This window comes from Phyllopteryx taeniolatus, chromosome 4 (assembly GCF_024500385.1).
Source record: "Phyllopteryx taeniolatus isolate TA_2022b chromosome 4, UOR_Ptae_1.2, whole genome shotgun sequence".
Classification (NCBI taxonomy): Eukaryota; Metazoa; Chordata; class Actinopteri; order Syngnathiformes; family Syngnathidae; genus Phyllopteryx; species Phyllopteryx taeniolatus.
In genome coordinates, this window is record NC_084505.1 from 31,391,063 (window position 1) to 31,417,695 (window position 26,633).

Below are 26,633 nucleotides of genomic sequence, written 5' to 3' on the forward strand. Positions count from 1 at the left end.
TTTTAATGGCAATTATAGTGAGCGTAAATTATTCATGGTTGGCCCCGGTCCCTATAACCCACAAGTTGCGGGCGTTAACTGTATTGTACTTTAATAAAAACATAAATAATGTAACGAATTAAACAGTTTGTGCATCATGATTTATTGCTGCAATCCAAGTCAGTGTGCTACTCCATCTTGTGTGCCGGCCTTGGTCACCGGGAGGCTTGAGGGTAAATAATTAATGCCTGTGAGTATTGCTATATTTTCTGTCTGTATGTTTTGCTCCCCTATTTGTGTTTAAATATCCAGACTAAGGGAAAGCTATGTATTTGTTTTGAAATTTGAACATGAAATTCTCTTTGTTTGATGTTTATTTTGACAGTAAACTTTAACTGGGAGAGGCATTAAACAGCTTGAAGACTTATTTTTTTTTTTTTTTATTTTTGGGGCTGAATTTGGCCAAACTGCTGGTTATTGTGAAGTATGCAGAGTTGGGTTCACGGCCACCATACAATGCTCTTATCTCAAGTTTGGTCTCGCAAGTCAATGCAAAAAGTTGCTTGTAAGTCAGGCAACTTCTATCTCAAGGCGCCTCTGTATCTAAGAGCTCTTAATAGACGAGTAGCAGAAAGTGTGTGTTGGTTATTCTGAATGGCAAACCAATGACTGCAAACGTTGGTTTAAATCTTAAAAAAAAAAAAAATAATAATAATAATAATCTCTCCGTCCTTCCGTACCAGGTTTGGAGACCTCTGATCCTATTGGCTCCTCCGCCAACCAGGTGACAGTCAGCTGACGTCCTGAGGAAGGAGAGACCAGAGTGAGACGAGGAGAGTTCCCACTTGCCCTGCTTCCCACTCCGCCATAATAATGATGTCTATACCCAGCGGCAGCCCAGAGCGAGAGGGCTCCAGCGTGGCTCCCTCACACCTGGACTGCCCCTCTTCCCCTCCCGGTTTGGATCCAGACCCCCTGTCGACGGGCAGCCCGGTCCTCAGCCCGGACTCCTCTTCCCAAGATGCAGTGCTGTCAGCGCCTGCGGTTTCCCCGGCGGACTCCGAGAACCTCAGTCCAGATGAACTGGAGCTGCTGGCGAAACTGGAGGAACAGAATAGGTGACATGAAATATTTTTTGATTTATTTACAGTCCAAAGAATAGTCACAAATTCAATACAGGCAACAACATAAAATCAGGGGTTAGGTCATTAGTTCCCATCCCAAAATAGAATTGCACTCAGCAGACTGCTGTCAAGGACGAGCAAACCTAATTTGCCAGAGTTTTGTCATTAGGATTCATGCATTATTCACAGACAAATTAAGGGAAATGGCAAACAATGAAATTCCTGCAAGGTTACCAAAAGTTCACATTTTAGTCTGAAGCAGTGTTTCGTACAAGTATTCAGGCCACAACAAAAAGAAAAGAATGATACATGGCTATGATAGTTGAAATATTAGAGACTGAAGTTGTAATGTTGGAAGAATAAAGTCATAATAATGATTTGATGAAGAAAAATGTAATTTTCCGAGACTAACTCCTAATGTCAAGAGAAAGAGAGCGACTGCTGTTCTGGTTGTGGGAATTTTAGTATTTGTGTATTAGGATTTTAATCTCATACTATAACCTTTTTAAAAAAAAAAAAAAAAAAAAAAAAAAAGAAATACTGCTTTACACTCAAAAATGCAACTTTATTCTCATGATTTACTTTTTCTTGAAAAATACGTCACAGTATTCAGAAATGTTTTTTCTGCTTACAAATTTGACCTTTTACATCATAAATGTTGTAATAGTTTGACTTTTTTTCTCTCTATTACAATTTCTTTTTATTTTTTGGGTTGTTGAAAAACACATACCCTTATTGTCAGAATATTTCATTAAATGACATTAATATTATTCTCATAATAAAACTTTATTCTCATCATATTAATGACTTCTTTCTGGAGAACAAGGTGCTACTTTTTAAAAATTTACTGGGTAGATGTGTAATCCTACTAACAAACTGCATTCATCGCTATACTTATTGGTGTTGTACTTCTCTCTTACAACAAGGTTACTGGAGGCCGACTCAAAGTCCATGCGCTCCATGACGGGCTCGCGGCGCAACAGCGGCTCCTCACTGGTGTCGAGCTCCTCGGCCTCCTCGAATCTGTCGCACCTTGAGGAGGACACCTGGATCCTTTGGGGTCGCATCGTCAACGAGTGGGAGGAGTGGAGACGCAAGAAGGACAAGCTCCTCAAGGTGAGCAGCCAATTCCTCCTGACCCCCTCTGTTTATATTCAGCTGCCTTTTTCTTTTTGTGGCTTTCATAAACAAGCAACTCGTTTTCTGAGTCTACAGCATGAAGCCGAAGGAAATTTTCTGTAGGACAAATACAGTCAAGCCATTCTTGAAAAGCTTATTGACTTTCCAAGTATACTGCCAAACAAGCAGGTCCCTTCCCTGCAGTCATTTGTGCACAAATTAAATGACTTGCATTGCCGTGGCAACATGATGATAATCTTAACAAAAAAAAATAATAATAATGTACCGGCATTACCAGATAACTAGCAACCCTTTATTGCTCAGTGACTTATTTTTTGTCAATGTCTTTATGTCTCAAAAGTGTTCTCTTTCAATTGACTGTTGTCGTACTAGAGCGGGTCCAACTACCGGAGACAAATTCCTTGTGTGTTTTTTGGACATACTTGGCAAATAAAGATGATTCTGATCTGATCTTGAGGAGACACGCATCATTCTAAGGGAACAAAGCTGACATGCTAGTTGATGGTACGCCTTTTAAGTACACAGTAGTAGCCTCTTTGTCCCTTTTGACCTTTCTGGGTGACGCACGGAAAAAGAGAAAAAACCTCAGGGACGGGCGGCAAGATGGATGAGACGAGGGATAGCCGAGTGAGTCACAAATGAAATAAGAGCGGAAAAACAAGCAAGGAGATATTTTTAAGCGCTTGGACCAAAGACCAAAACATGACACTGACTATGACATTTATGACCGGTTCTTCAAAAAACATGGATCCTGATTACTCGGGATATTGATTAAATGGTGTCAAGGAGGTAGTCAATTGTGTCTTGAAGCAAAATGGAGTGCGCTACTGTTGATTCCCTCTCAACTTGTTTCCTGACATCCATGCAGATGTCCGTTGTGTCACAGCTCCTCCAGACACTCCTCAATACCACACTGGTATCCAAACAGGAGTTCAGAACGTTCAACAGGAGATTCTCCCTCCCACAAATCCAACCATTCATCCGTTTTCTACAGTGCTTGTCCTCATAATGGTGCCGGGTGAGCTGGAGCCAATCCCCAGCTGACTTTAAGCGAGAGACGGGAAACACCCTGGACTGGTTGCCAGCCAATCACAGGTCCAAAATAGACAGGTCAAACTCACATTCACCCCTATGGATAATGTAGTCTTCAACACCCACCTCTAAAGTGTCTGACTCTACCTTGTCTTTTTTGTTAAGTTTTTATTTTAATATTTATGTAATTTTGGCAGAATATCTGTACTGAAAGCGCAATTTTTATTCACTTTTTACAGATATTACAAGGATGTATTTTTCACCAAATCCCGTCTTAACAGAAACATACAGTAGTTGTATACTTCAATATTTGCGTGTGACAATTTTCCATGACTTCTGATTTCGGATTACATTTTTTGTGGTCAATATAACAATCCATTGTAAGTGCAGTGCAGTGTACATGTAATAATATACTGGGGTGACAATACATTACTTGTTTTCTCATTATGGCCTTCCGAGAGAAACCGATGTGACCCGTGTCCGTGACGAAAAATGAGTTGGACACCCCTGCCTTAATGAATAAATACTGCATTAATCTGTAAATGTGTCTTGTCTGTTTCTGTCGCTGCGTGTCGCCCAGGAGCTGATCCGGAAGGGCATTCCTCATCACTTCCGGGCCATCGTGTGGCAGCTGCTGGGCAACGCCACGGACATGCCTGTGAAAAATCAGTACTCGGAGCTGCTCAAGATGTCGTCCCCGTGCGAGAAGCTGATCCGCAGAGACATCGCCCGCACTTACCCCGAGCACGAGTTCTTCAAAGGTCAGGACAGCCTGGGACAGGAGGTCCTCTTCAATGTCATGAAGGTAAAAAGCACATCAGTGTTTTTACATGTCTCTGTGATGTTTGACATTCAAGAAGAGGCGCAACCGCTGTCTTTGATAATAAATATCACAGCATAACACGCTTGCAGCCATGTGTTTTGCCAAAAGATGACTAACATATTAGCCTGTATTCTATGAGCTGATTACATATGTACATTATTGCAATTTTCCTTTTCAAAAAAATATGAACAACGAAGGAAAGTAAAAAAAAAATATAGCAACGCATTTTAATGTGATGATTAGTCTCTTAGAGCATCTGCCTCACAGTTCTGAGGACCGGGGTTCAAATCCCGGCCACACCTGTGTGGAGTTTGCATGTTCTCCCCGTGCCTGCGTGGGTTTTCTCCGGGCACTCCGGTTTCCTCCCACATCCCAAAAACATGCATGGTAGGTTGATTGAAGACTCTAAATTGACCGTAGGTGTGAATGTGTGTGCGAATGGTTGTTTGTTTGTGTGTGGCCTGCGATTGGCTGGCGACCGCCTCCTGCCCAAAGATAGCTTGGATAGGCTCCGGCACGCCCGCGACCCTTGTGAGGAGAAGCGGCTCAGAAAATGGATGGATTAGTCACTTAGATATGTTTAAAAAAGTTCTTATATCATAAAGAAAGTTGAAAGCCAAAATAAATAAAATGGTTACAATGAAAATGAGTTAAGCGATTGAGGAATAACATTTTTTATTTTTTTTTTTACATTCTAATTGTAAATCAATTCTACATTACATAACTAGGGCAGCTAGTTTGAAAAACCAAAACCAACTTTTGGTAGGCGTTTTTGATTCACAATTGAACTGACTGCCTATTTAAATTGTTCATTTGAATATAATTACAGTGATGGACATTTTGAAACTGCTGCGAAATGGGAATAGCTCCCTATCGGCTCAGCAGTTGAGAAAATGAGAGGACACCTTGATGTTCCTGTTCAACTTTGAATCGGTCTTCCAGACTTGACATGTAATCCCAGATGTTTTTAAAAGCTGTTTCAATATGCCTCGTACGTAAATGTCATTTGCGTGCGTGTTTTTCAGGCATACTCCCTAGTGGACCGAGAGGTGGGCTACTGCCAAGGCAGTGCGTTCATTGTTGGCCTGTTGCTCATGCAGGTAATTGCACCATGCTCATTCATCCCACTAGATTAATGTGTAATAACAATTAAAAATACTGTGTGGTAATAGAACTTCTCGGGTGTTTTAATGTTGGGAGTCACTGTGTGATAGTACAGTTGCTAATGAGGGAACTCTCCACTCTGTTTCAGATGCCCGAAGAAGAGGCGTTTTGCGTGTTTGTGCGTCTGATGCAGGAATATCGTCTGCGAGAGCTCTTCAAGCCCAGCATGGCCGAACTGGGACTCTGCATTTACCAGTTTGAATATCTGCTTCAGGTAAAGAGCAAGTAGACTGGGGTTACGTCCACTGGAGGGCAGCAAGGTTTCACTTTTTTTTTTTTTCCACTCCCCCCCTGACGATTGCTTAGAAATAACTGTGCTTTTTTTTTTATTTTCGTATCAGGAGCAACTTCCAGAGCTTAACGTCCATTTCCGATCCCAGAGTTTTCATACATCCATGTATGCCTCATCCTGGTTCCTCACCCTCTTCCTGACTTTTCTCCCTTTGCCTGTTGCCACTCGCATATTTGATATTTTTATGTATGAGGTAGGAGGATTCGGATCATTTATGTTTGCTTTTGTATTTATTGAGTCAACATGTAAAACTGAGCTGAGTGACCTTTCCGAAGGGCCTCGAGATCATCTTCCGTGTGGGCATGGCCATTCTGCAGTATAACCAGACGGACCTCATTCAGCTAGACATGGAGGGCATGTCACAGGTAAGCAGCCATTATGTACATGCTATTAAATATTTCACGTTGACTTTTAATACTTGAACTGCCCTGTTTGAATTACTTAAATAAAATATTACTGCCTCACGTTCATGATTTTCAAGTTAAATACAACAACGCAATAATCCAGTAAATACAATAAAATTAACGGTTAACGTGAGCTTCTTCTATAATAATCTATTTTTCGAACCCATATAATGATGATTATATGGTTTTAATCCACCTTTTTGGAGGAAACATCCAAGGGTCCTGTTGATGCAGTCATTAAAAATTAAGAAAATCAAATGTAAAGTAATTGAAAAGTTACAATACTATTGCATTTTCAATTGGGTAACTTGTAACTGTAACCAACTACATTTCCAAAGTAATCTTCCCAACACTGCTCTTTACTACCTCTTATCCACACTTGTCATTTCCAGGAAAAAGATACCCATTTAAACTCAAAATTTAGAGATGATATGGGTAATTTTGGGCTTACTGTAGTTGTATGTATTCAATCTGTATGGATGCAAGTGATGTCTTGCAGTGCATCATGGGTCGTAGTAATACTTGGCAAGTATGTACAAGCTTTTTTTCTTTTCTTTTCTTTCTCTTCTCCTTTCTCCAGTGTATCATAACAAAATATCAAGGCTATTGTGGGCTCACAGTGCCGCAGCCGCAAATTTGTCTGGTTTCAATGAGGGGCTTCCTAACTCCGCCTGTTTCCCGTCCGTGTCTTCCAGCATTTTCAGAAGGTGATCCCCCACCAGTTTGACAGCTGCCCGGACAAGCTCATCCTCAGGGCGTATCAGATCAAATACAACCCCAAGAGAATGAAGAAGTGAGGGTCCTCGTTAACTCATAGCCCGGGGGGGTCTTTTCCAGCAAAAGCCAGAGCCAAATTAATTGTTTTTAATCATTTAAAATATGAGCCTGTGTTGTTTTTCTGTTTTAATTAGGCTGGAGAAAGAATATACCACCATCAAGAACAAAGAAATGGAGGAGCAAATTGAGATCAAGGTGTGTATGCATGTTGTTTTTCATGACATTCATCACCCGTGAGTCATGGTTCCACACTCGTGCTCTTCGATTTTTGCGTCAATACACGACGAAGCCATACATACGCAATCAAAAAATTCTTAATGATCAATTGTCCATCTCCTCATCAAAACCTAGACAGGCTTCGTGACTGTCTGCTCTTATTTTCAGAGGCTACGCACAGAAAATAGGTTGCTGAAACAGCGGATTGAAACCCTAGAGAAGGTAAGAGATGTTCTTGGTGTGTACAACGTGTAGTATTACAGTGTGTTCTTTTTCGTCCTCTCCAAAATTTCTGACTGATCTCACTGCTCCCCCTTTTTTCTTCTTCACCTTTTTTCCCCAACACATTGGTTCTTCTTCCGTTCTCTTTTTCTGCCTTTGGATTTCTTTGTGGCCTCTTCTTTCAACGTCTTGTGGCGTCCCTTCATTGCGCGGTAGGAGAGTGCTGCTCTGGCAGATAGACTCATCCAGGTAGAGTACTTAATGAACCACTTTCCTGCTCGCTTCAGTCCTCTCCTCAACTACAAACTCACTTCTTGCCCTTCTTACCGAACCTTAACAAACCTGCATGAGCGAGATTGTTTTTAACGTGAATATGTTCAAATTGAGAAAGCTGTTATGTGTTCCCTAAGTGCATGTACATTTATTGTGTTTACGCAAGGGAGACTCCTATTATGAGACTGTGTAAATCCCGCATGTGGCATGTAAACACTATGACCATTTTATGACGTAAAAATTGGGAATTAAGTACTCTCAACATTTGCTGAATGTTTGGTTTCTTTGTGGTAAGTTAGCATTGCTTTTCATTAAAACTACAATGAAAGCGCATTGGGTAACTCCTCGATTTGTGTGTCAGCGTTGTTTTTCTTAAAATGGTGTTGTGCTGTTTGACATGACATGAAAAAATCCGGATACACCTGCAGCGTGAACATAGTCTTAGTGTCGCACAAGAAAACGGAATGACCTTCCAAGTTTTTGTGCGACATTGGAGCTGTATTTTTCTACAAATGTTTGGTCAAATTGGGGCACTCTACTGTATATTGTTCTGTTTATTACCATGGCTGCTCATCCAGCTCTCTAAGAAAGCAAATGCTCTTTCTCCCAAATAATATTGCCATTCCTTTAAGGCTTGAACATGTGCCGTGCAACTAGGTTACCTGTAAGCATGACAATAATATTAACGCCTTTACCTACATTGATATATGATTTGTGTCTTTGAATTTCATGTTTGAAATGGCGCTTTGCTGTGCCATTTCAGGGTCAGGTGACGAGGGCGCAGGAAGCGGAGGAGAACTACGTGATCAAGCGCGAGCTGGCAGTGGTGAGGCAGCAGTGCAACGCAGCCAGCGAGAGCCTTGAGAAGGCGCAGGACACCATACGAGAGCTGCAGCAACAAAAGGTAATCGGCGTGGTTAAGTCGACGCGTCGACTAGTCGGTTCAACCCCGATTAGATCCTATATTTTTCTTATTTAAAAACCTGTGACCAAAAAAATGTCACGGCGTTTTTTGGTTTGCTGGAACGGATTATTAGAGTTTCCGTTCATTTCACTGGGAAAGACGATTTGAGAGTTAAGAGGATGGTCATGGAACAAATGACTTAAAACGTATAACTAAGTCAAGGGGCCACTGTACATGCATATTTTTGATCATAATTAATAAACCTATGGCAGCTAAATGAGCAGTTGGCGTTAGTGCGATAAGCTATTGTAGCAGTCTTCACTCAGCTCTTGTCAAATATCACAGTCTCAAATGCACAACACGTGTCACAGAAGAGCCAAATCCAAGTCCATTGTTCACGAAAAGGGATAGATTTCTATCAAGCGAATGAAAATAATGCGAATCAAAACAGGAAGTAGATAGAACTTACAAACATAAAACCTGTAATGGTGCTAAACATAACAGAAGCAACATTATCACGGCACTGTACCGCGTGGTAAATCTGGAGAAAAGGTTTGGACACTCCTGGAGTCTTTGTACTTTAAATGAATTTGCTTACCTCATGCTGACGTACCGTGGGTAATCATCATCTCTTATCAACGTCATCTTTTCGGAGAACATCTTCGGAAAAAGCCAGCGGAAAACCAAAACAAAACATCCAATCCGTTGGTTCTGGCTGAAATGAGGTCAACTGAGCTGCACGTGATCTGCTGTCGACGGCATAATGTCTCCAAAATTTGTCTGACATTTAAGGACACTTTCCTGAACATGCGTGTGGAACTCCAAGTGTTAAGAAACTTGAAGGCATTGGAGTTTGCACTGTATCACTCTAACTCCAACTCCAATGTTATTGAGCTCAGATTGCGCCCAACATCCACAAATAGAGTTGAATCACCTCCAGGCTCCAACTGTCTTCCTTGATAAAACAAATGCCGAGATGGCCGAACTGACACAGTCACTCTTTCATTCACGCTATATGCTTTTGTCATCCGCCTCAAAGGAAAACATTAGCCACGCGGTTTGGAGTGTTAAGCTGGCATTGAAAAGTAGCTTTCTGTTTGCTGACATTTCCTGACATTTTATCAGCGATGCATGCTTGAAGCCGCGAAAGTCACTTTGAAGTTTTGTCTACTGTAACCTAAAATTGGCCGTTTGAAAAGTGGCTGGCTGATAAGTGTTGTGAACTTTTTAGGCTTTACACGATCAGGATTTTTGGGGCCGATCAGCGAGTTTAAAAAAACAAAACAAATAAGCAATCACCGATCCGATCACATGATGGAGGAAAGTGTCTATTTAAATGACCTGGTCATTTACTGTATATACTTGTGTACTTAATTGCTCCAAAAATTATATTTACAATAAATAATGTATCTTTGTTCCTCTATTTATGCCAGTGAGGCATAGTGACAGACAGAACAAATGAATGGTTTTCTATTAGATGGCAGGAAGTAGATACAGTAATTCATGTATCCACTCTTTGTGACATTTTTGTTTGTTGGTGTGCCGTGAGATTTTTCAATTGTAAAATATCTTCCTTAGCTCCATAAAGGTTGGAAATCACTGCTCTAGTCAGTTTGTTTATTCTAATCAGCCAGGTCAAACCAACATTACAACATGACAAGAAATAATGGGTGCTAACTTACTGTAATTAAATTACTTTATTTTTAATTAAATGACTTCACCCACACCGAAACTTGAGAGCATGATTCGACAGAACGGCAGCATGTTTACGTCCAACCGTTCGTGCTAGCAGTAGCTTGGTAGGCTACATAACGTTTTGTTGCCTGCTTGCGAGCCGTATCGTATTAAAAGTACGTCAACATACCTCAAGCAAGCCTTAAACGAACGTCCACTCCTATCCTGAGCACCGGTGACCACCAACACATGATTTTCCCCATTTTGTTCTTACAAACACACGCCGCGATCCATTATTGTTGTCGTCGCCATGGTAACGAGAGTATCCGGTCGCGTTTGCGTTGACATGTTGAAGCCCAGTGATCGTAAAAAACGGGATGCGGTGGTATCGGAATACAAGATTTTATTGCAGTAGTCTGACATAATGCAATCGTGAAAGAGCAAATTTGTCTTGTCTGATCCGGGCATTACGTGTTGTCTGACTCAGACGTGTTGTCTGTTCCGCACCACCGACATTTTTTTTCTTTTTTTTTTAAATAACTTTATTGGCCGTCAGATATTTACAGTACTACGCCAAAGGACACGCGACAAGGCTAAAAATAAACTCGCTTTTGGATTCGAATATACAGTGCACGATGGCGACGCAGAGTAAATGTCTTTTGCGCATTGATCGGATCGGCGAATTATGACATTAAAGCCGATCTGCCGATCAGCATAAAATGCTAATTATCGACCGATACCGATAAGGCCGATAAAATCGGTGTATAGTTAAATTAATACCTTTCTGACTAAATATATGATTATCTTTATAAAGGCTGAGTTACAGTCTTGATACAGCTCTTGCATTGGATCTCCTAAGATTGTGCAGGTGGACCTAACTTTGTGTCTGGTTAATTCCTGTATATATAATATAATATATTAGATAAAAGAAAAGACTTCGTATGGCACAGGACGTTCGTTCAGTTAGATTTTACAAAATGTATTACCCTTCCGGAAAACCCTTCAGTCAACTGTTAAAATGTTTGTTGTCCAATCGTGTTGAACCATCTGACAAGCAGATGGTTCGATGGTTTATTTTGTTGCACATAGATAAGCCACATTTAGGCAGATTGCATGAATGCTGCTACCTGCAGTCTACAATCACTGTAAAAAAAATTTTTTATTATTCATATGATTGTATATTAAAAAAATATACATATATATTATCACAAAAATATAGAATATACCGCCCACTCCTAGTGGTCACATTTGGTGAATACATTTGATTGAAGTGGCCTGCCAGCAAAAAAAGATTATTTTTAAAAAAATAATTAATTAAAAAAAAAAAGTCATGGATTTGCCTTCCTTAAGCCTGCAGATACCCTGGAGCAACTTGTGACAAGGCACTTTATTTGTCATACCGTATGACTAGTCTATCTCTATAATTATATACAATTTGTCAACAACATCCTCCACTCTTATCATTGCTGTTGTCTGTAAATGTGCTGTGTAACTAACATGTGCAACGCTTGTTTCAGTACACGGAGCAGTTTGTGAGCGGTCTGCAGACAGAGCTGGAGCAGTCCAAGCTGCGTGAGGCCGAGTTGCTGGGTGCGATGAAGGAAATGCAGGACAAGGTGCTCGATCTGGAGAAGGTGAGCCTGCAGAGTTGGCAGCAGCACAGGATTTCACTGCATTTACACACATTAGTATTCAGTAACCTCCCAAAAAAATAAGCGCAAATTCTGTTCAATGTTAATCTCAATAAATTGGAATATTATGAGGATAAACGTGAATAAAAAATGGATGGATGGAACATCCTAAACAGAAAACCATTTCCCCCCCATTAGAAGTAATGTAAAATCAATTTGTTCCGGGTGCACACCTTCACGGGCAACATCTTAACATTTATAAAGGCCATAGAAGTATAAAAGCAACTTAACTACCTAATAAAACTAAAATAAAGTTGAACTGCTCACCCTAGAAGGTGTGTAGTTTTAAGCAGCCACATCCTAGTTGTAGAGTTACGTGTGCAGTTCAATGGTTATCACACTTTCCCGCTTTGATGTTGTGCGTACACACACAAAAAACACAAATTTTGCCAGAGGGGGAAAAAACAGTCGTTTTAGAGGCTAACTGAGATAAAGTTTCACGAGGTTTGAAGATGTCTTCACACATGATCCGGGTTTGAACTTTGTGTTTGACTTTTGCGGCATATTTTTACCAGAATATAGTTGTTGAACTCTCACTTGTACCACTTTTGGGATGCCTTAGTGTATTATATTTAATGTTTTATATCTTCATTAAATTGTAATGAAATGGGTTTAATATTTTCAGCTGCAAATATGCTGCGGACTCATTGTTGTGCTAAGCTTAAATATGTTTTGTTTTTTTCACAATTCAGAGGAGCAGCTGTTTGCCCGATGAAAACAACATGGCGGCTCTGCAGGAGGAGGTGAAGCAGATGAAGCTGAGAGAGCTGGAGACGCTTCGCTCATTCAGAGAGATGCAAGATTCTGTCACCGAGCTCAACCAGCGCTGGCAGGTAAACTCAAAACACACACGCACAAGTCGCTGTTGTTTCTTGTCTGACGGTGTGCCCCGGAAGGAGAATTCTTTTACTATCTTGCCACGCGTGTCTCAGCAGCATCACATGTCCCGCAGCGGCAGCACGGGCGGCGGCGGCAGCCACTGGAAGGAATCGCCAAAGAAGAACGCCATGAACGAGTTGCAAGACAAGCTGATGAGCGTCCGCCTGAGGGAGGCGCAGGCCCAAGCCGAGCTTCGGGAGGTCAAACTGAAGGCTGTGCAGCTGGAGAGCCAGGTCTGACACGTGCATCCATCCATTTTCCATACCGTTTAGGATTAGATTTGTATGTATGTATACTAAGCATCACACATAATCTGATTAGAATTGACAGATATTGCCAAATTGATTCTGGCCAAATTCAACATCAGCATGAAGACCCCGCATACTCGCAGCAATAGTTCAAATCAAATCAGAATTTTTTATTTTAACTGAAATTGGTTTTAATAAATTCAGAAAGATTGGCATTTTTCTTTAAATTAATTTTTCAAAAGACATTTTTGATTTCAAAGCAATTGTATCCAAAACGCTCAGTCATTCAGTGAGGAATTGCAACGGTCTAATGTAAAGGACATCTGAAAACCGATGCACCTCTTACATTAAAACACACAGGTTTTTTTTTATGTCCTTTTTTCATATCTTTCTCGGTAAAATGAGAAAAATCAATAAACATATATAATTTAAAAAACACTAAAGAGACCAACGGAAACGCAGGTAAAGATGATCAAAAATAAATCTTCTGGCTTTCACCTCCTCTGTTCTAGAACACAATCCACAGCAAACTGATTGGCCGCCATGAGCAGGAGCGCTCCGCCCTCCAGGATCGTCTCCAGATGTTGTCTAACCAGAACAAAGCTCTTCAGGCCCAGCTCAACGAGATGAAACGGAAGCAGGCCGAGTGGGACTGCAAGGTGTGATGAGAGCGGGTGGTCGAGAGTGTGTAATCCGGGAGGGATAGCATGGGTGATACAGAACCAGACTTAATTAAAAACAGCAACAAAGGTGCAGTGTAATGTGTAATGTATTCATGAGGATGATCCACAGGGGCCGAAGCGGGACTTGGCTCCTCTCACATTGTGCTTTTCACAGAGTAAAGAGGAGGTGATGGCCGTACGACTGAGGGAAGCCGACAGCATGGCTGCCATGGCCGAGCTCAGGCAGAAGATCGCTGAGCTGGAAATTCAGGTGCGGCTTTGAAAACACTCGCGCAGGGTTGGGCAACCGACGGGCCGTCGACCATATACAACCCCACTTCCAATGAAGTTGGGACGTTGTGTTAAACATAAATAAAAACAGAATACGATGATTTGCAAATCATGTTCGACCTATATTTAATTGAATACACTACAAAGACAAGATATTGAATGTTCAAACTGATAAACTTTATTGTTTTTAGCAAATAATCATTAACCTGGAATTTTATGGCTGCAACACGTTCCAAAAAAGCTGGGACAGGGTCATGTTTACCACGGTGTTACATCACCTTTTCTTTTAACAACATTCAATGAACATTTGGGAACTGAGGACACTAATTGTTGAAGCTTTGTTGGTGTAATTCTTTCCCATTCTTGCTTGACGTACAGCTTCAGCTGTTCAACAGTCCGGGGTCTCCGTTGTCGTATTTTACGCTTCATAATGTGCCAAACATTTCGCAATGTGGACGTTGAGGAACATTGTCCATAAACTGTTCGACCATTTTCTCACGCACTTGTTCAAAAAGAGGTGAACCTCGCCTCATCTTTGCTTGTGAATGACTGAGCAATTCAGAGAAGCTCCTTTTCTACCCAATCATGGCACCCACTTCTTCCCAATTAGCCTGTTCACCTGTGGGATGTTCCAAACAGGTGTCTGATGGGCATTCCTCAACTTTCTCAGTCTTTTTTGCCACCTGTCCCAGCTTTTTTTGGAACGTGTTGCAGCCATAAAATTCTAAATTTACGATTATTTGCTAAAAACAATCAAGTTGATCAGTTTGAACATTAAATATCTTGTCTTTGTAGTGTATTCAATTAAATATATGTTGAACATGATTTCCAAATCATTCTATTCTGTTTTAATTTATGTTTAACACAACGTCCCAACTTCATTGGAATTGGGGTTGTACCATGGGGCCATTTGATCTGGACCACCATGCAATTTTCAAAAAAATAAAACCTAAGAGGAACTGTTATAAAAAGCCTCCAAAACATTTAACCTGCAAACGCCCATATGTGTAATAATAAATGATTGAGCATTGTATCATATCCATTTTCTATACCTAACTGTTAGTGACCCATCTGTCGGTGACAATTTTGATGCTGTGTTATGTCAAATGGACGCAGAAGCAAGACAGATATATATGATATGATAACAGATACCGATATGCCAACACCTTCGAGGCCGTCATGATTCTCGGTAAGCAGCGAAAATTATGTTACCGTATCATATACATTCTTGTAACATTACATATCATACTGGAATGAAAGCACACCTTTTTCACAACCCCTACGTATCGCTATGCATCCATACATTGTTACAAAAAAAATATAAATTTACTTCTACTTATGTATCATACGCACCCTTGAATTTTGTATTTATTTATTTATTTTTTTTTTTTTTTAATGAAATTTGTAGGGAAGAAATGCATATTATACACGAGACCTTACGGTACTGTAAATGTTCTGGGGGCCTTGGGCAACACAATAATGGCCCACAGAACTTTTTTGCTCCAGTGTAAAAGTTCCCGGTCCTCAAGCGCCTCGAGTTTTAACTGGTGCTTCACCATTTTGTTTCAGAAAGAGGAAGGGCTGATCCAGGGCCAGCTGAACCACTCTGACTCCAGGCAGTATATCAACCGACTCCGGGACCAGATCACTGAGCTCAAAAATGAGGTCAGATACACACACACACACACCCACCCACACACACACACACACAGAGCTTCAACCTTTAGTTGAGACGAAGCGGGAAGAAATGATCTTTTGGAAATGTCATCTTAAATGTGGCACAAAGTTATCTGTGCAGTATGTAGGTGTCACACAGGAAGCAAGCCCACCATCTCATGCATTATTTCTGAAAAATATAAAAACAAATAAATAAAAATACATTTTCCACAAAACCTGGAGCCATATGTTGTTTTGTGTATGTCACAAATTTACTGTCAAAGTTTGTGCCGCCTCATTGATTCTGTTTTTTTGTTTTGTTTTTGTTTTTTTTTCATAAAAAAAATGTTGTTTTAGTTCTGAAGAGAGGTCAATATTGTAATGTGTACTTTTGTAGGTCTTTAAAACCTATAAAATAAAGGCTAAATTTAAATCGATTTTTTTGCTACAACTGTATAAATGTATGTAACTCAGTATTTTGAGTTTTTTTCAAGCACAACAATCTTTTCATTTGGTTTGGCTACAAAAAATAAAAAAATCAGAAACAGACAATGCAAACTATAACTTTATTGGACATGATTTTTTAAATTACATGTAATTGTATTTGCAACCGATAGCCAACACGAGTGTATGATCTTTTGAAGTCTATGTGAATACAGTGAGGAGCAGCTAGAATCTGCGATTCTTAACTGGATGAATGCTGTGACACACGCAGGGTTGCTTGCCCACCACTCCACCCACAGAAGTCTTGTACATGTACTGTAGCTTCACACCAAAGACCACTTCCACCTACAAACCTTTCCACTTTTGTCATTATTGAAACCCCTTTGCCTCATCATTATTCATCAAAGTTCACTTTGGGTGTGTTCTTCCTTACTTTACTGAGTCACTCTCTGATGGTTTTAAGAATTTCAATCGCTTCATTAGGCATGCCTTCTCAATACCAAAGCACCCAAAATACTGCCTTGATGATAATGTTCAGTTTTGAGAGCAAGTCAGTGCGTGACTGGGACTCTCAACTGAGGAGGTGAAATGAGACTTCCCTCCTCTGTAGTGGTCCCGCTTCTCTGCTGCCCCCCCCACGTTTTGTCACCAAAGCCGTGGTTTTATGAAGGAGAACGAAACTCGCGCGTACAGATGAAAAATCTCAGTATAACAGTGTTCTTATGGTTGACTCATTTGGAGAGTGCTGGTGCAGTGTGAGAGAAATTCACACATTACAGTTCTCATGATACAAGGGTAAAATCACGATACATGTCTTTAAACATTACTGTTCTTGTTAAAAAGATGATTTTCTTTCACGTGTAGCCTCTGTCTTATTACTCAGAAATGCGGCAATAATTTGTGTCCGCAAATGTCTTTGGTGGTTGTTTCATCGTCTGGTGCGTCTCAAATCATCTCCGAGTTGTCAGCGGCCAAATCGCATCAGTCTCATGCCATTGTGAGTGGAAACAGAGCACACACCATGGCAGAAAAGTAGCGCTACATGCTAAAGAATTGTACTTCAATTTGGCTACATTTTGGATTTAGCGCAAAAGAAAGCAAGCAGTTTGCAGTTTTTTTGTTGTTTTTTTTTAATCCGATTCCCTGCTTATTCACTTTTGTTTATACCTGAACTCCCACCTTTTCAGTTTAAAAACAAAAAAATTAAAAGATTCATAGCAATTGTAAAGGGAGCATCAGTTATTCGGAGAGTTTCACAATTCACAGTCCTCTGTAATCGAGGATAGGTTGCCCCAAAAGACCCGAATATGAAAGCATGATTATATGCGGGGTTTCAACGTACACATATTTTTAGTTGGTTACTTATTGAGAGCTATAAGTAAATCTGTATCCGCCAACTGTTGTGTATTGGCTAACGAGAGCAGTGTTGTTTGTAAAGTGTGACATCCTCCTTGCGTTTCCAGATCAGGCTATTGCGAGGTCAGAAGGCCAGGCCCCCTGGCTCCAGGCTCTCCAGCGTGGGCGCCAACTACCAGGATCTTTGCCTGGCCAGCCCGGCTTCGGCTGAGGGCGACTACCTGAGCTCTGATGAGGACCTCCTCCACAGCCCGCTGCCCTCTAACGCCCTTTACCCGGCCATAGCGGGCACGTGTCACCCGTCCGCCCGCCTGGACAGCGAAGGCAGCACGGACAGCGAGGCGGAGGACCGGACACACCCGGACCCCCCGCAGCTGTATGGCAGTATGGTGTGCGCCGAGGCCATGGAGAACTGAGGAGTGCTGATGGGTTGCTATGGCGACGATGATGAACAGTATCTCCCTACAGTGAATGCATCCCTCACATTTATGTAAATATTTTATAAATATCTTTTCACGGGACAGCACTGAAGAAATTACACTTCTCTACAAAGTAAAGTAGTCTGTGTACAGCTTGTATAATAGTGTACATTTACTGTTTCCTCAAAATAATTCAATGCACAGCCATTAATGCCTAAACCGCAGGAAACAAAAGTGAGTGCACCCCTAAGTAAAAATGTCCAAATTGTCTACAAGGTGTCAATATGTGTGGCCGCCATTATTTTCCATTACTGCCTTAACTCTCTTGGGCATTGAGTAAACCAGAACTTCACAGGTTGCCACTGGAATCCTCTTCCAGTCCTCCATAAGAATATCACAGAACTTGTGGTTGTTTGAAACCTTGGGCTCCTACACCTTCCATTTTTAGGATGTAGGAAATAATGTGTGGCCGGACAAAAGATTGACACACTGGGTCCAATTTAACGTTCTCATTTAGGGGAATACAGTGGGGCCTTGTGGTGTAGCCCAACTTGAGGTTTTGCTAGACACAAGCCTTTAGCAAATAGTCAACAAGTCATGAAAAAAGAGGCTTCGACCTGTTTAATGCCAACCACAGTTCAAAGTTTACCATCAAACCAAACATATAACAAGGAGAGTTACACGCTGTGTGTTGAAAACAACCAAACAATGTTGCTTCAAGAATGGCTCGCCAGCTTGCTGCTAACATATAATGGAAAATGCCATTGACATGTTAATGCTAACGTTAGCATTTATAGTCCTGGTTTTAGAAGCAACGGATGTCTACAAATGGTGGAGCAACACATGTAGAGACGTAATATAACTCTATTCACAGGAATAGATTATTTGTCATTGATGAAAAGTTCCTTTGTGTCTTCATGGCTGTATTATATTGCCTGTTGGTGGCCAAGACGGGCAGGAACAGCACAATGAAATGAGTTGCAGCATTAAATCATGATGTACAAACTGATTATTTACATTCTATTTATGTTATCACTCGTGTGTTTTTATGAAGTACAATTTATAGTGCTATTTTTCCGTAATTATAAAACAGATGTTTTTTTTGGGGGGGGGGGGTGGGTAATCTGCAACTGATTAATGGTGTTTCCATTCATTTCAATGGGGGAATACGATTTGAGTTGCAAACATGGTCACAGAACGAATTAGTCATATCTCAAGGCACCACAGCACTCGCTTGTGTTGCCAGTGGTTTAGACTCGGCTGTGTGTAGTTTGCTTTGAGGGAACAACAAATGTACACTGTTACACAAGTCTGTTAGCTCACTACTTCACATTATAGCAAAGTGCCATGTTTTTCCCAGTGTTGTCCCATAAAAATATCATAAAATATTGACAAAAAGTGTGAGGGATGTACTCCTCTTTGTGAGATACGCCTGGACCTCAAAAACTGTCCTCTACTCCAGTACATATCCAAGCCCAACAGACTAAATAGACTGACATGGACCTGCAAGCCTGCTGCTCCTAAAGTCATCAATGATGCTCGATGAGCTGGCAGCCCATTATAGAACTCTCCTTCCCGATTGAGTTAGAATATCGGATAATATCTTTTTCGCACATCAGTCCTCGCTGCCTTCGCAACAAAATGTCTGTCAGCCGAGTGCGGAGCCGTCTCGTGGTTATCAAAACAGGCCCGAGCAGCAGCAGAGGATCTTGCTCACATCGCCAAATGGCGTCCGTACACCCATCTTGACCATTTCTACATGCTCGGGACGTTCAAAGTGCAAACCTATTCAAGGAGGGGAAAAAAGGAAGAAACTTCCAACGTTGCCAAATCATATTTTTTTTTTTTTTTTTGTATTTTAAAGTAATTTATGTTATGTAATTTATTTTGATATGATTTTTACTATCAAGTGTCAAACCATAGGAGTGTGTTTGAGGTACTGACAGGGGGCTCGTGCCCGCCCTGTACGTGCCAACCGAGGGCCACCGCGAACTGTCGTCCGTGTGGTGTGACGCAAGGTGACACGTCATGTGCTGCTATCGTCTTTCATTTGTGCATAGTGGGATGTCTCTTCTCAACATGAAGTCATCGTTGTTCATTGCTGGTATGTGTGTGTGTGTGTGTGTTTCGTGCTGAAGGAGAGTTTGACATTTTTTGAAATGCGTTCCGTTCTTCCACTAAATTAGTAAATCGGGACACAATAGTAAGTTCATACGAGCATGTTCTGTTCCTACGGAGGTAATGTAACCCGAATTTGTATGTTAGGCAGAATACGCCGTAGTCTGTCACTGTATTAAAGTCATAATTACAGTAAATATTTGCAAAACATTGCTAGGCCATAAATGTAAAGCAGTAAATGGGGGGGGGGGGACAAAAAAAAACAGTATGGCAGTAACTGAAGGTGTCTTCCTGTGCCGCGTGACCACGTATTCTGGCGCCGTTCGTAACCTCAAAACATCAAATGTAACTACTGTAATGTAATTTAGCTTGGTGCTCCTTGTTGACAAACAGCACAAACGGAGGAACTCAAATGAATACTAGCAGTCACAAGGTCCAAAAAGTCTTGTGGTGACAAAAAGTAGGCCAAATACAGGTGACTGACCAGCCAACAAAACGCAAAGTATAAAAGTTACCATTATAAAATAAGTTCAGTGTCCTGAATATACATTTTGTATGGTTTTTTTGTTTGGATTCCATTCATTTTATTTCCACTCATTTTAAAGTAGGAATAATTGGGGCTTTTCTGCTCCCAGGCTCCCCCTAAATTTGTAAAGTGTAATTTTTACTGATATACAACTGGGGCAAATACACTTTTGACCTTGGTAAGTATACTTAATGTTGGAATGGTTTACTGGGACCGCAGACAACTGCAAGTATTAACATTAGCACAGATGCTAGCGCAACACGAGAGGTTGAGGTCTGTGCAAAAAGCTGGTAAATGTATTTCCCAAAATGTCAAACTACCCTTAACTTTTCTTTGTCTCATACAAGTGCTTAAATTCATGTTTTCGGGCTCTGGGGGAATTTTCAGTTAGCTACAACGTGTGGAAATGGATGCTAACATGAGCCTATTTTGCATATCAAATGCTGATTATATTCAGTTTAGAAATTAACTATATACACAATAGTATGTCAGTCAGATTTAAAATCGCAGTGTCGCTTTTGAGTCAAGACTGACAATAAACAGGGTATCGGGTTTTTTGCACTACACAGAGAAAGTCACAAGATATGCTATTGATTCATTGGTTTATAATTGCCCGTTTTCCTTTATACGTGATCGGCCGTCCAAAATGAAAACATGAAATTGGATCTTCCCGTGAAGCCATCAAAAGGGTTAAAGAGGATGTAGTATTGACAAGCGTACTGTTGCAAATAACAGCCTTTTAGCGGTCCATGTCACAAGGCCCATCTCGCCACTGGAATCAGTGTTAGCGATGTTGTAAAACTTCCTTCTGTTTCTTAAGCTTAACCAGACTGCGGAGGCTGAGATTCTTCCTTTTTTGATTGTTGGCCCTGGCCGCCAGGTGGAATTAATGCGTAGCAGGTCTGCCTCATATTTCAGAATCAGAATCATCTTTATTTGCCAAGTATGTCCAAAAAAAAACACACAAGGAATTTGTCTCCGGTTGTTGGAGCCGCTCTAGTACGACAACAGACAGTCAATTGACAGAGAACACTTTTGAGACATAAAGACATTGACAAAAAAAAAATGTTTCTAATGTTCGGGTTTTGAAAATCGACTCCGACCTACCTGTGTGGAGTTTCTTAACCGTTTTAACGCAATCAAAGATCAAAATGTACATTTCGCTCAACACGAATGAGCTTTTATTTTTCACAAACCAAAGTTATCCGCTCTGAAATTATTGGACTTTTGGACTCTCAGCAGATTGTGTCAATTACTAACGCTGCGTTCAATAAAAGTGAGAAATTTCCAATGTTGGAAAGGCACATTGGAATGTTAAAAGCCGTTGTAGAAATAAATGCCTAACAACACACTTATTAATAATCATTTGATGATGATAGCTTGTGGCTAATGGAAGCCTGCGTTTTGTGAATCTTATCGACAAGGGACTTTTTAAAAAACATTTATTTTTATTTTTTTAACCACATACTGAAATGAACTTTTTTTTACACTATGTTAATTTATTGAGACGCACCTACATGCAGGGCAAGGAACGTCGAGCACCACTCAACAATTGAACACGGGCTCATTATTTCAAAAACATTTCATTCATCGTCAAAGGCAGCACACCATGCACACTACTTCACATTTCATTGTCCAATTATAGACTTCAAAATTCAGAAAATCACAACACGTCAGCTTTAAAGTGACGGTGCTCTGATGTGACGACAACTACTGTGACAAACTTTTTTTTTTTTTTTTTTTTTTTTTAATCTACAGAATACTGGGTGATACTTGCTTCATTTTGACCACTGCCATCCATCCGTTTCCCCTCATGATCATCATTCACGTGCCATAAACGTACAGAACATACTCCCTCCACACCCCTTGTCGTATTTGAACACCTTATTAGCAAGACTTTTGCTGATTGAGGCAACTTGACGCAATGTGGTGTCCAACATTTTCGTCATCCTCTCTCCCCCTCTTCTCGCATTTTGACTGATATACTTGTCGCAAAACTAAAGCTTCTATAAAGTCTAGTATGATGAAAGACATTTCAGTGTTCTGTATCCCATGTACAATACTAAATAAAACTTTGACCTTTGTGAAAGCTTGTCTCGCTTTATGTCGCACCAGATATTTGAACACAAACAGTGCAACAACACATGTTGACAGATAATATAACAATACTCAGCCATATATTATCTGAAAAAAATCAAATCCAATTTTGCTGCAGCTTAGTGAGGTGTTGTGATCATTTTTGTGTATTTATGTATTATATTACCGGGGTTCAAATCCCGGCCCCACCTGTGTGGAGTTTGCATGTTCTCCCCGTGCCTGCGTGGGTTTTCTCCGGGCACTCCGGTTTCCTCCCACATTCCAAAAACATGCATGGTAGGTTGCTTGACGACTCTAAATTGCCCTTAGATGTGAATGTGTGCGCGAATGGTTGCTTGTTTCTTTGTGCCCTGCGATTGGCCGGCGACCAATGCAGGGTGTACCCCGCCTCTCGCCCGAAGATAGCTGGGATAGGCCCCAGCACGCCCGCGACCCTAATGAGGATAAAGCGCTACAGATAAGGGATGGATGGATGTATTATACTGCCTCCTGGTGACCATATTGCATACACCAGGAGCAGCACAATGCCATTGAATGACATTGACACGCATGCTGTTTAATTCTTTTACATTCTGTTTGTTATTACAGAAAATGCCATACTGTAGAGTGCTATTTGCTTATTTTAAAACAATAAAATAAAAAAACTACAAACTTTTGTAGTGTTTTGAGTTACAAGTGTGATCACGTAATGAATTCAACTCTTAAGTCAAGTCACCACTGCAGTATGTTCTGTACTGCACAGCATACTACACTATACACACAACCATGTCTCCAGCAACGATCGAGTCTCCTCCCCCAAACTAGATGTTTTTCGCAATACCAAGACTCACCTGTGAGAGGCAGCATGGTGCCACAGAGCAACTCGACCGCCTGAAAATGCAGAGGATGAAAGAGTTGTAGTAGTAGAAAAAAAAAACATTGAAGAACCGTTTGTGTTTTAAGCTCTGCAAACTGGATTCGTAAATACTGAACAGGTTTAACATTTACGATCATCGACCCCCCGACCATTTTCCAAGCACCACAGGATAATCGCTCACAATAATGTTTCAGAGACGTCCACCAATCGGGCCTTTGTCGACTTTGAAGTGAGGGGATTCGGCCTTGTTGTCGATATGTGTGTGCCTCGCTTTCGACATTGCCTGTGCAGTGTTCAACGTGCACTCAACTGTGGTTTGTAATTGACCAGATTTTTGCTTTGACAGGAATGTGCACAATGTGGCATTTGTGTAAGGAAGCAGTGCGGTTGTCGCGTCACAGATGAAAGCGCTTCCTTCTCAAGAGAGCTTTAGAGTCCTCAAAATCACTGACCTCACTTCATCTTCATTCACTCACTTGTTTTAGTAGTTTGTGCCTGATTGCTTCAGGGGTGCGCCTCATTTCTGGTGAGTTTTTACATCCACTATTTACCCAAATTCAACTCAGCATTCAGTTTCCGTTTTGGAGACTGCTTTATAGTGTTGACTTGGTGAGCTCTTAACCTATTGTGCCCATTTTATTAAATGTTGTGTGAGGTGTGTAACAATAATGAATAATATATTCTATTAATCTTCACATTTGTATACAATTTGGAATTGTTTTGTAACTGTTCTTCGTCATTGCAGTAACTTAAATGTTTTAAAATATTTTTTTTACAATTACTAAAATAGCTAAAGAGAAAATGAATAAATGTCTTGTATACATGTACAGTGCAACAATTATGAATGGTAAATTTTAAAACAACCTATTTTCTTATTGTGTGATTTATTATTTGGAATTATTATTACTACTATTGTTACAATTTAATTTTTTAGGGAGATTCCCTGATGAACAGGCTTTTTTTTTTTCTTTTTTTTTTTTAGTTCTGATGTGATTCGGTATGGCAATACAATAACTTTTTTTTAAATTATTATTTTTTTCTTTAAGGCAATTGAGAACAGTTTCTCATTTATATTGCCGACCTGGAGGCAATTGAGGTAAACTAGTAATACAATAGTATTAGTAGTAAACTAAGGGTATCTATGAAACAATACATAGTTATTACATTGAAACTATACTCCGATTTCTGTCACATTTCTTCTTAATTTACCCTGACACACCGACGGTGGCTACAAGCTACAATGTGTACTGTAATGCGTGTAAATAAAAGCGGCGTGATACCTCTTGCCAAATTGGTTTTCTGCTGCTATCTGGTGTACAGCTCAAATACTGCATGCTATTTTAGTATTAATTAAACAAGACTGGAACTACCATGGTGTTTCCAAATGGTTTGCAGTCTTTCAAGGGCGGAGAATATACTTACAACATGAGTGTGACTGATCATATTGACTGCAGACTTCCTTTCATTAATCAACATGATTGCTTTACAGAACGAGTATCGGGTTGTCTTCCCTCCAGAGCGATGCCTCGTTCCTTCTTGGTAAAGCGAGGAGGGCTGAATCCACTTCGGTCAGAGCAGAGAAGGAGCCTCGCTAAAAACGAAAGGGGGCCCCGAGACTCATCCCTGGGGGACGCCACAGAGGGTAATGGCACGGTTGCTGTCGAATCGCTGCAGCCGGTTCCTCGTGACCAACACTGTGAAGGTAATCTGCACCCTTAAAAAAAAAAGTCAGTTAACTAGCATACATTCAAGATGTTAAAATTATATTTATTGTGTTCCTCATAGACAAAAACAAAGTTGAAGAGTCTATCACGTGGCCGAGACATCGCATGGCTTCGGACAGCCAAAACTCATCAGGACTGGGCGTCTCTCATCAGAACGACTGTGACGACGCAAAGACGATTTCTGACGGTCAAGAGTGTCCACTCTGTGGCAAAGTGGGCTATAACTAGATTATAATACAACCGCATTGGACTAGTAAATGTCGCCTTGCAGATGTATGTTATTTATTTGTATTTTTGCAGGTATTTACCCATCTATTTAGTTTTAAGAGTCACCTATATAAGTGTCATGGAATCAGGTCCTACACAACGGAGGGTCAATCATGCAAGGGCAAGGTAACAATCTATGGGTTTATTTATGTGGTACCAATAATGGGGTTCTTATGAATGATAAAAATGATAAACGAACTTTAAACGTCCACAATGTCCATTTATTTAGACGAGATGGTTTCAAGAGAAAGTATTATGACAATATTTGATGTTTAGGCTTCATTTGTAGCTGGTTGAGTTACTATACTTTTCTCACTCTCTGCACGTTTTCACCAATTATCCTCAAACATGTATCATGTATTTCGAAACAAGTATTTGACTGAAATGTGCTTGTGTGTGTCAGGACGTCAGGGCGTTTGGCTGCAGCGTGTGTGGGAAAGTGTTCAAGCGCTCGTCCACGCTGTCCACTCACCTGCTCATCCATTCCGACACGCGGCCCTACGCCTGCCAGTACTGCAGCAAGCGCTTCCACCAGAAGTCGGACATGAAAAAGCACACTTTCATACACACGGGTGGGTCTCGGCCCGCGCTAATTAATATTTTGATGTCATGTCATAAGAACTCTTATGTGTCTGCGCCGCTTAACGTATCGCGCACACCCAGATTTAGAGACATCCTTTGTCGCAACAAAAGATAAGCCAGTAAAGCCACAGAGTTTGACCACGCCGTATCCTTTGCTTCGTGTGGCAGGCGAGAAGCCCCACGTGTGTCACATATGCGGCAAAGGCTTCAGCCAGAGCTCCAACCTCATCACACACAGCCGCAAGCACCAAGGTGACTGGCCCCACCGCTGCCCTCGCTGCCTCTTCAGCTTCCAGGAGCCGGTGGACCTGTGGCACCACCACTGTGCCCGCCGCTGACACGGCCAGGTTACACGCACACCAGCCTCTTTCACACCGCGCTGCAATTCTTGGAGGCTTCGGTGGGCACAGGAGCTTGGCAGCAAATAGGAGACGAGGCGCAACTAGTTCAGGTTTGCTGCCTACATTTGGAGCAGCACAAATTGAAACCAGAGCTTAGTTAGGTTCATGGAATTTGGAGACTTGATGTGTTTTAGGCAATGCAACTAAGACTAGATGAAGTTGGCAAAGTTAGCACAGTAATACAGTTGACATCTTGCCAATTGTTACACGCTGGACTTTTTTTTTTTTTTTTTTTCTCCTTTCCTGATCCTTTCAACAAATAAAAAATGTTGTATATGCACACATGGTTTGCACTGCATCTAAAACTTGAAGGCGCCGCCTCCACCTCTAAAACCTCTGACATTATAAAAACATTTGACCATTTTTGCATTCATTTGGGTGACATTTTTAAC

General features: G+C 40.9%; 2 protein-coding genes across 8 annotated transcripts in view; both read left to right on the forward strand.

The window, feature by feature from the left end:
- Positions 1-22,397, forward strand: part of evi5l (ecotropic viral integration site 5 like) — a 32,133-nt gene extending 9,736 nt beyond the window's left edge. Inside the window, exons 2-20 of one of the 5 annotated variants that reach the window (XM_061771669.1) lie at positions 723-1,097; positions 2,030-2,219; positions 3,856-4,080; positions 5,124-5,198; positions 5,351-5,476; positions 5,604-5,747; positions 5,830-5,919; positions 6,654-6,751; positions 6,870-6,930; positions 7,120-7,173; positions 7,390-7,422; positions 8,210-8,350; positions 11,542-11,658; positions 12,408-12,548; positions 12,651-12,827; positions 13,355-13,501; positions 13,680-13,775; positions 15,365-15,460; positions 17,359-22,397. In XM_061771669.1, coding sequence (XP_061627653.1) covers positions 853-1,097; positions 2,030-2,219; positions 3,856-4,080; positions 5,124-5,198; positions 5,351-5,476; positions 5,604-5,747; positions 5,830-5,919; positions 6,654-6,751; positions 6,870-6,930; positions 7,120-7,173; positions 7,390-7,422; positions 8,210-8,350; positions 11,542-11,658; positions 12,408-12,548; positions 12,651-12,827; positions 13,355-13,501; positions 13,680-13,775; positions 15,365-15,460; positions 17,359-17,667 — 2,565 coding nt within the window. In that variant the 5' untranslated portion in view covers positions 723-852 and the 3' untranslated portion in view covers positions 17,668-22,397. Of the gene's footprint in view, positions 1-722; positions 1,098-2,029; positions 2,220-3,237; positions 3,354-3,855; positions 4,081-5,123; positions 5,199-5,350; positions 5,477-5,603; positions 5,748-5,829; positions 5,920-6,653; positions 6,752-6,869; positions 6,931-7,119; positions 7,174-7,389; positions 7,423-8,209; positions 8,351-11,541; positions 11,659-12,407; positions 12,549-12,647; positions 12,828-13,354; positions 13,502-13,679; positions 13,776-15,364; positions 15,461-17,358 lie in introns of those variants that run through there. The other 4 variants (XM_061771668.1, XM_061771672.1, XM_061771670.1 and 1 more) reach the window with 4 other exon arrangements.
- Positions 22,398-23,306: 909 nt separating this feature from the next.
- Positions 23,307-26,604, forward strand: LOC133477187 (zinc finger protein Gfi-1b-like). 3 transcript variants are annotated; one of them, XM_061771677.1, is made up of 7 exons: positions 23,307-23,496; positions 23,614-23,793; positions 24,757-24,969; positions 25,053-25,204; positions 25,292-25,384; positions 25,662-25,830; positions 26,009-26,604. In XM_061771677.1, the coding sequence occupies exons 3-7, from the start codon at positions 24,789-24,791 to the stop codon at positions 26,176-26,178; spliced, it is 765 nt and encodes a 254-aa protein (XP_061627661.1). In that variant the 5' UTR covers positions 23,307-23,496; positions 23,614-23,793; positions 24,757-24,788; the 3' UTR covers positions 26,179-26,604. The 3 variants fall into 3 exon arrangements, with proteins under 3 accessions (XP_061627661.1, XP_061627660.1, XP_061627662.1); XM_061771676.1 differs by having other exon boundaries at positions 23,307-23,793; XM_061771678.1 differs by having other exon boundaries at positions 23,307-23,793; positions 24,785-24,969.
- Positions 26,605-26,633: the final 29 nt, after the last annotated feature.